Source organism: Echinops telfairi, unplaced genomic scaffold (genome assembly GCF_000313985.2).
Source record: "Echinops telfairi isolate 266 unplaced genomic scaffold, ASM31398v2 ScPeMD7_7424;HRSCAF=8462, whole genome shotgun sequence".
In the NCBI taxonomy this organism is placed as follows: domain Eukaryota; kingdom Metazoa; phylum Chordata; class Mammalia; order Afrosoricida; family Tenrecidae; genus Echinops; species Echinops telfairi.
This window is the reverse complement of record NW_022111324.1, coordinates 15490185-15499991: the sequence shown is the minus strand read 5'-3', so window position 1 is coordinate 15499991 and position 9807 is coordinate 15490185. Positions and strand designations below refer to the sequence as shown.

The 9807-nt window shown below is 43.6% G+C and overlaps 1 protein-coding gene across 2 annotated transcripts in view; it reads right to left on the bottom strand.

Moving 5' to 3' along the window:
• Positions 1-2190: 2190 nt before the first annotated feature.
• The window catches only part of LOC101644904 (calcyclin binding protein), a 12034-nt gene continuing 4417 nt past the window's right edge, over positions 2191-9807 (bottom strand). For both annotated transcript variants that reach the window (XM_004706716.2, XM_045298128.1), the window contains exons 3-6: positions 8072-8168; positions 7736-7835; positions 5350-5447; positions 2191-2522 (exon numbers count right to left, since the gene is read on the bottom strand). In XM_004706716.2, the coding sequence (XP_004706773.1) occupies positions 2366-2522; positions 5350-5447; positions 7736-7835; positions 8072-8168 (452 nt within the window). In that variant the 3' untranslated portion in view covers positions 2191-2365. The remainder of the gene's footprint in view (positions 2523-5349; positions 5448-7735; positions 7836-8071; positions 8169-9807) is intronic.

Below are 9807 nucleotides of genomic sequence, written 5' to 3'. Positions count from 1 at the left end.
CATTGTGTCAAGCACATATGTACATTTGTTGCCCTCATCATTCTCAGAGAGATCATTTTTTTAGTGGCTGTAGTACAAAGGAGTATCGGTCATCAGTAGTGAGTGGGGCTGCTAACATGTTAAGTCAGCTGTTCAAAACCACCAAGCTGCTCCTGGGAGAAAGCTGAGGCTTTCTTTCTACTGTCAGAGTTACAGCCTCAGAGATCCACAGGGGTAGTTCTACCTGTCCTACAGGACCAGAGTCAAAATTGATGTGATGGCAGTGAGTTTGGGTTGGATGTGCAACCTTGTGCAGAACTGTTTTTTATTAGTAACACTAGATGTTTACAGTCTGCATCTGTGATTGAAGTCTTTACCAGGGTATGTTGGGAGAGTCCTAGAATAGTAATTTGAGTCGGAGAACAAATGGATATGTAATGTTGCTAGTATTTCCATACACCGTTCCATCGGAGTTTACCTCTTCTCCCATTCCTGTGGACAAGTGTGCTTCAGTGTGTTTATTTCCCATCTCCAAAGTCACTCAGCATGCTAAACTTTTGAACTTTTTCTAGTGAAAGGTCAGTCTAGTTTCACTTGGTACTTTTCTTCTGGCCAAAGTCCATTTACATACGTTTTGCCCACTTTTCATCCAATTGTTGGGATCCTAATTGTCTTTTTTGTTACAGTGGTTTTCACCCATGTTACACATTTACAAAATAGTTAAAGTGGGTGAAGGGAGACGGACAGTGTAAGATATAACAAGATAATTATCAATTATCAAGGGTTCATAAAGGAGAGGAGAGTGGGAAGGAAGGGGGGGAAATGAGCTAATGCCAAGGGCTTGGGTGGAAAGTGGATGTTTTGAGGATGAGGGCAACGAATGTACAAAGATGCTTTACACAATTGATTTATGTATGGACTGTTTTAAGAGTTGTATGAGCCCCCAATAAAATGATTTACAAAAAATCAATTCCTAAGTTTTATTCTAGATTTTTAAATCTTAAAGAGTAGTTTCCGCCCACTTGTAGGTTATAATGAATTTCAAGTCTTCTAGTATTTATATATTTCAATCCAAATGCCTATTTTTGTTACCCAATACCATTAAAAACCATTTCATTGCAGTTTTGAAATGCCTTCTTATTGTGTTCTAAACTCGGTTCCACGATACTGTGGCCTTTTTCTGTTGTTGCCCTGTGTTACTAACTTTTTAAAAAATTCGTTTCAGAATCTATTAGCAGTTATCCTATCACTACGGTTTTCTGTACATACTTTAAACATCATCACTTTAACCAAATTCTATTATTTTTGTACTAGTTTTGGTTGTATATTTCCTCAATTGTGTTATCTGTCATCTAACTGCAGTGTTTAATACCTCAAGTACAATGTAGTAAAAGAACCCGTTTGCCTCTTACTCTTGGCTCCCGGTTTTACTGAAAATTCTTGGCAGACTTGTGTGGCACACTCCTAGACAGACACTAAAACTATTCTGCTGCACAAAAGTCTAGAGTTATTGAAAACAGAATTGATGGATTGTTTTCACTTTGGTTATTACTTCTGTTGAAGTCATTTGATACAAAACACAGCTTCCAAATTTGTATTATCCAATGCCTGTCTCTTGTCAAGTTTGTTTAGTTTCAAGAAATGCTTAAATCTAGAGAAAAGTCAGTTTGATTAGATGAATAGTGCATTGTAATGCATAGCATAGCATATTAAAACTCAACTATTACAGAGAAAGGCTGGCAGTTTGAACATACCGAGGCACCTGCTTCCAGAAGTCAGGGCTTGAAAACACCATGGGTGTCCAATACGTGCTGTAATGCATACACTGGTAGGAGTCAACATCGACCCAGCAGCAACTGTTAACGCATTACTATAGCTGCTAACAAAATATGGTCAATGTTTCTATTGCAATCTTTAAACCCAAGTTCAAACCTATATTTTATGCAAGGAGCCATGGTGGCACAACGGGTACACGCTTGGCTGTTCCAACTCATGAGCTACTCCATGGCAAGACACCTGGTCTTCGTTCTCCAGAAGACAGAAAACAGCCTCTGTCCCACAGGGTTTATATGCGCCACCACTCGTACACTCACAGTGGTGAGAGCTGATGGCATGAATTTAATGGCAATAAATACTTTGCTTTTTAAATTTTCATGCCAAAATGCATATATAACTCATTCTTGAAAATGTGCAAGCTACTACTACAGGAAGTGTTTTAATAAACATATTTTATTTAAATAAATCCTCCAGTAGGAAATAAAGAGCCCGTTGCCTTTGCTTGGCTGTGTAACTAGACATGTTGAACGTTGTCTGTGCAGCTCACCACCAGTCCCTCTTTGGAGCACTGGTATTTCTACATCGCAGTTCCCAAAAGGCTCTGAACACCTCAGAATTCTGTATCTCCTTTGGCTTGCTTCTCTCTTGACTCTACCCAAGCTTTGTTGATGGTTCGCTTCATATCATCATCTCCATCTTCATAAATTTTCTTTAGGACATTCATTAATCCCTCACTTGGGTCTGTTTCCGTGTCGTAGGAAGGCTTTCTGTTAAAAGAGAACAGAGACACACGATGTACGGACAGCATTGTGCATGTGCAGAAAGACAAGACTTATCAAAGTAGGGAGTCACTCACTGCCATGGAGTCGATCCTGACTCATAGCGACCCTACAGGACAGGGCAGAAATGCCCACGCGAGTTTCAGAAACTGTAACTTTTTGTGGGCAGAAAGCTGCGCCTTTCTCCACAGAGCAGCTTGTTCCAAAAGGCTGATCCTGCAGATTGCAGCGCAGGGAGTAACCACTAAGCCACCAAAGCTCCTGTCACATCAGACATGCAGAATGCACTGGAAATTGGACAATTTAAAATTCAGCACCTTCTCACCTAATTTCCCTTATGATTGATTTCAATTTGTCCTAGTTCACTTATTTTCTGTTTTCTTTTCTGTTGAGGTTTCATCTGTTTTACTTTGTTATTCTTAAGGGTTTTTTGGGTTTGTTTTTAAGTGTTTTCCTGCATAAGAAATCCAGGACAGGTAAATCTACAGAGACAGTAACTGGATCAATGGCTCCTTGGGGGTATGGCACAGGAGGCTGTCGGGAGAAGGGAGCTAATGATGATGTGTACAATGAAGAAAATCTGATTGTGGTGATGACTGTACAACTCTTCTTAGTGTAACTGAACTACTGTATTGTATGTCAATACAACTATTGGGAAAAGAATTTTAAGAATACATAAAGCACACAAAATCCACCTAATTTGAAGGTGACCCATCTTTGTGCTTCCTCATTGACATCTCTAAATTGTGTTAAGTTTTTAAAAGCGTGCTCCCCTAGGCAAATTCAGTGGGAAGAACTTTCAGTGAGGGAAAGCATCACCCTACACTACACACGGACCGAGACAGAAGCTTTTAACTAGAAAGTCCCTCTCTCTTATGCAAAAGAGACACGGCTTAGAATCTCAGTGAGAGCAGCGGACTGTGGTCAGTACCTCCAGCCCAGGGAGAGACACCACGTTCAGTCACCATGCACTCATTCACATAGCTCTTTATCAATTACCAGATTCTGCACTTTCCAGGGGTGTACAGTATGAATCAGAGAGGGTCCTAAACCCAATCTGATTTACATTCAAAATCAATTCCAGAAGCTAGTCCTACAGGCCTAATTCTAGCGAAGCTCATCCCAAATGCATGCGTCCGTCAGCAGGAAGGGAGAGAGAGGTGATGCAGGCCACCTCAGTGCCACACCTCACCGCCAGAGGGAGAAGTCAAAGCACAGGACAGCTGACCTATGACAGACAGTTTCAGATCCTTTTTACGCCACACTAGGGATATCCAAAATATGTACTACAAATTATACAATTAAAAGATAGCATCTGGGAATCTAGATTTCTCTAGGACTATTGAAGTGGGACAGTAGCTGCATGGAAGCACCACTGGATGTCTCTGCTCTGCACTGAAAAGACAACAGACACTACCAACCCACTGCCATCCAGTGGATTCCAACCCAGGGCCTGGGGGTTAGAGGGTAGGTCAACCTGATGTACTTGAGTGAAGGTAGGGGTGAACTCCCACCTTTCCATCAGGACAGTCTAATGACGGCTCCCTGAGGGCATGGTCTTTTTATGAGAGATGCAGTGGAGGACCTTCTTTCGCTCCTTCTCACCTTCCTGCTCATCTGGACTCTGCTTCTGGCTCCCAGGCAGCAGCCCACCCACGTGGCTGCCCCCTTCCTCCACGCCCAGGAGCTGCAACGCCCTGCCATGTCCCTGCTGGCTGTGGACCCACACCACTCTGTACCCACTGGCCTGTGATCACCCTACTTCCCACTTCGCCTTCCTGCTTCATCGGCCAGCAGCTGTGTGAGTCTGAAGGAGCTCCAGCTAGCATGGCCATGGACTTGAGTTGTACTGGGCTGGGCCACTGCCTTGATTTAATTTCCTTCCTGATAGAAAGTTCTCTCAGGTATGTAAGAGTGCACCTGGTTTTGCTTCTCTAGAAAACGGCCTCACACAGTGTTTCTGAGGCTGTAAATCTTCACAGGAGTAGACAGCTAAATGCCCAGAGTTTACACAGTCAAATTTGTGTTGCAGTCCAATGCTTAAACTGACAGCGTCACCAGACCGCCTATCCCAAATTGCAAAGACCTGCTGAAAAAGCAACATGCTGTCGCTACACATGCCCCCAGCTCAAGAAGGCCCAGAGGGTGGAAAGCAGATGCACAGAGCATTAGCTTTAGTCAGTGGGCACCCAAAGGAAAGTGGTCAGGCTACAAACTACATACCTCTATTATGCAAGAACACATACAAAAACCTCCAATCTCATCAAAGACATGAAATTTCACACAAAAAGGAAAGCACTCCACTATCATGACCCCAGTTCTACATTACACGTCTGGCTAGACTGGAAGCATGAACCTTGGTACAGATAAGAACTCTCGACACACAATGCAGGACAGATAAAGCCCTCAGGACCAATAATGAGAGTAGTGATACCATGATATCCATGGTGCTGGTGGGGCGGCCCGATCACAGTGATCAATGTACAACACCCACCCCGAGGGACTAATAGACCATAAATATGCTTGAAGGGAGATGGTGTAAAATATGAGAATAAAAATAATTTATAAATTATCAAGGGTTCACAAGGGTGGGGAGGGAGGGGAAAAAAGAAGAGCTGATACTAAGAGCCCAAGTAGAAAGAAAATGTTTTGGAAATGATGATGGCAACATGCATACAAACATACTTATACAATTGACCTACGGAATGTTAAAAGAGCTGTAAAAGCCCCCAATAAAGTGATTTATTAAAATAAAAAACCTCCTAAATTTAGAGTGAATTAAACAGACAAAAAGAAAGAAGAAAAGCAGACTCACTCTTTGTCCTTGCATTCTTTCTCAACCTGAGTCAGATAGTCCCACCGCATGCTTTCAGCCTTCTTTCTGCACATGATAAGGACTGTATCCGTCTTGACCTGGAAGGAGAGTGAGGACAACTTAGAACTCACGGCCGGGGGCACAAAGACTTGGAAACAATCACAGAAACAGCCTGAGAGCTGGGCTTGGTGGGATGGCTCTGAGTTTTCTGACTTGGACAGAGTGCAGTCTTACACGTGGCTATTGCTCTGCTCTGGGAGTTTGCTTCTCTTCTCTCTCGGTTTCAGCCTTACGCAGATCTGGCACCACAGGCCGTCTTGTTCTAGGTCTCGGAGTGCTTGAGATCAGTCAGGCAGCCTATCAACTCGTCGAAGGGAAAGACCACGAATAAATACAACTCGGGACACCTTCAGTACTCAAAGGAGCTATGAAGAAATGTGGGGTCTCGAGGGGGATGGGCTGTGGGGGGAGGCCTCTCTGAGACTTGAGCTGTGGGGGAAGGGCATTCTGGGGGAAGAGGTGGATTGTAGGCAGATGGAGAAGTGGGGAAGTGCACACGGTAGGACGATCCTGATTTATGTGTGAATTAGAATGGAGAACTAGCAGGAGCTCACTGACGGAAGGACAGGGTAATATTTGTGAGGTCCAAAACAAGCCACATGTAGAAGGCAATGTGAACAATTTCAAAGGTGAGAACATTAAATAAAACCATGAAAATACAATTCAGCAATGACCCGTACCATTCCTCATACTCCTTCACCTGGGATTATAGGAAGGTGCACAGAGAGACTGGAGACCATTGACCTGGATCTGACTAGTACCTTTAAGCTTCTACACAGCTGTATGTAAGCGTACGTAGATACTGCATGGTAACAGCACCGTGTCCCTCCAATGTTTTCATGTAATTAGGTGGGGGGAGAGAGGGTCAGAATCAGGGGAAGTACAAGTACTTGTTAAAAATATGGTGTCATCATTTTAAGGCATCTTCAATTTGGCCAAGTGTTTAAGACCTCTTTTATCTATGAGAAATTTATACATAGCACCTCAAATTATTGCTTGGATAATCTTTAAACTTAAAAACCAAAAAACATACCCTGCAGTCATCATAATACAGAACAATCCCTTTAACTAACTACTCAAAAAATCTAACTGGTGGTATTGTTGAGCTGTAGTTTGAAACCTCGGGAGAAAGAGGGGGTGCTTTCTACTCCCATAGAGTCACTGTAGCAAACTCACAGAGGTAGTTCTGCCCTGTCCTCTAGGGTCACAATGAGTAGCATGAACTCATTGAACAAGATCTTTTCACATCTCTCTACATGGGATCACTAACAACCTTAAGGGACACCGAGGTAATGAGGAAGAAACAACTCGGAGGGGATGAGAATGGTGGTATAGCTCTAAGAATCTAATCAACATCACTAAACTGCACATGCAGAAATTGTTGGATTAATTTATATTCTGCTGTGTATATTCTCAATAAAGAGAGTAAAATTTAGGAGAAAAGAATCCTTACATCTAATGTGTCTAAGCAATGTTGTTAGGTGCTATCAGTCAGTTCTGACTCACAGCGACCCTACCCTGTGTACAAAAGACTCAACGCTGCCAGTTCTACACCCCCCACACCATTGTTGCAGCCAGTGTTCGGGATGTCCTTCTATCTTACCAACTATCTCTGCTTCAAGGGATTAGTCTCTGCTGACATGTCCAAAGCATGAGACACAAGGTCTCGCCATCCTTGTGATGAGGAACACTCTGGCTGTACTTCCTTCTGGCAGTCCATGGGGCTTTCAATATTCTTCTGCAGCACAACTCAAATGCTTCCAACAAAAGCTCCCACTAGTCCAGTGCTTAGCATACAGCACATCACTCCAGCATTTCAATTTTGTGAAATACATCATCGTTTCCATTGTAGAATGAAGAAACTGAAGCACAGAGTGATTAAGTAAGCTGCCAATGATCATACAACTCATAAATAGTAGAGATGGCATTAAAACTTAATTCTCACTCTTCATAATTTCAATGACTCATTTCTCATCCAAGCAAACTATAAGAATATTTCGCTATAATATTCCCATAGTATTCTATTCTTCAAAGCAGGAGGTGGCAGACTTGTTCTGCCAAGGGGCAGAGTGTTAGTATCTTAGGGTGTGGGCCATATGGCCTGTGTGCCAACTAGCCCACACTGCCTTATGGGGCAAGAGCAGCCATTACATTTCCCACCAACAAATGACCACGCCAGTAGGGTGCTTGGGCACTTTGCTGTAGCATGGGGATCCCTGTTCTAGAGGGCAAGTTCATTCCAGTTCATAACAATTACAAAATAGGAGCTCATTTGAATGATGTTTCACAATATCACAACTGGGGAAAAAAATAAAAGCAAACTCACTTTTTTGGAACTACCTTCCACAGAGATGGGTTTCAAGAGGTTGTTCACGATCATGGAGTAATTCTTCCCATTCAGGTCCTTTACTAGAAGATCAAATGACCTACAACACAACAATCAATGCATCATCTGTCTGGGTCTCTGGGAGCTCCTGGGTCATTCTTCCTGATGGAGCCACCAGCTCTATCTGGCCAGTCCAGATGACCTTAAGACCCACTCCCTCCTTCAGAGTGGGCGTGAGTGAGGGACAATCAATCTAAATGAAAGCAGAATTTTAGACCCAACAAAGAAAAGCAACTGCTGGCTTAATGGTCAGTCCCCGTTATAAAGGACACTCACCTCTCTGTGAAATGCACCTGCACATTCTCAGCGGGCACCTGATGGACTCCAGTTAAGGTGATGTAGATTTTCACAAACTTATCTGACTGATCCCATCCTAGCAACAAGAAATGGAACACAAACACGGCTCTGAAATTATCTCTGGAATACCAACTGCATGTGCCAGTGATAAAAATATGAAAAGTCAGTAACGAACAAGAAAAAATTTTCTTGATGCATAAACTGAGGCTCAAAATGGCTCCATCATCTATCTAAAATTAGGCACTGAGCAAGTACTTTGGTCGACTGAACATAAACACAATGGTTTTGTTGTTTTTTCACTTCTTATAATACAGTTATAAAACAAAGAAACCAACCTACTGCCTTCAAGTCAAATGTTGACTCGGTGACCCTATAGCACCAGGTCAAAGGGCCCCAACAGGGTTTCCAGAGCAGACTGCCAGGCCTTTCACCCAAAGAGTAACTGGAGGGTTCACACTGCTGCTTGCAGTGAGCAACCAAGCACTCAGTCCGTGTCAATCACAACCTCACTGCGGATTCCTAGTGAGGGCCACAAGGGCTCCATGTCTGAAGCCTGAAAGCACAAAGCCACTGACCTCTCGGCGCCTAACGCACAGCAACCCTGCAGGGGACAGCAGAGCTGCTCCCGGACCCAGGACAAAATCCTTACGGAACAGGAGCGTCCTCTGGCACGGCTGACCTGGTAATTAGTAGTTAGCAGCCCAACACTTATTCCACTGTGCGACTAGGACTCCTGAACTGGGCCAGTTAAGTACATTACTTCCACGTAGGTTTTTTTCCCTTTTACTCTCTCCTACACCTAAATATTAGTAATTCTCCACTACGGCTCAGAATGAACGGCTAAATCATCAGTACAGAAGTCGTGGGTCGTGAATGTCTGTCTCCTATACTGTGTACCATCCCATGTGAATCAAGCCCTGTACAGTCCGTTCTAATTGCCACGACAGTTCTAATGTGTGCCGTAGGGTTACTGTGAGTCAGCATGGACTTGAGGCAGTGACATCTTGCTGCGCACTTTTCAAAACATTACTATTGTATTATCAAAAATATTTTAGTATATCTCAAACTATTTAATGTTTTTATGCACAGAAAGGTGCACTACATACTATAGGTGGTCCCAGGTTATGACACTGTCAGGAGACATGATGTTTGTCCTCCCTGTGAACAAGTTCTCTCATGATCAGTCATGTGAAATGGGAACAGACCACATGTTTTGCAACTTGGCAAATTCCCCTTGGCATCTTACAGCACAGAGTGCATCTTTTAAGCCCTCTTAACTCGGACAGAGACGAGTTAAGACGAGTTAAAACTCAATGGCCATGGATTTTTGCTGTTAGCTATCGCACGCCCAAGTGATTCTAGTTCATAGCAACCCTACAGGACAGAGGGATCCGTCCAGGAATTTCCAAGGCTGTTAATCTTCACAGGCGCTGACGGCCTCAACTTTCTCCTGCAGAGGCGCTGGTGGGTTCAAACCACAGATGTTTCAACTAACAGCCTCATGGTGTTGTGTTCTGTGGCACATGCATGCCAGAGTGGGCACACGCATCAACACGTGCTTGACAATGTAAACCCCTACCAAAGAGTACGACTCTCCCTGTCCTCCCCTAAGAGCCCATCATGGAGACTCAATCTACTGAGGAAAATGTTGTCTGCTATCAGCTGTGTGGCTGCCTCAGCACAGGGCAGGAACTGGACCCACGCCATCTTGCATG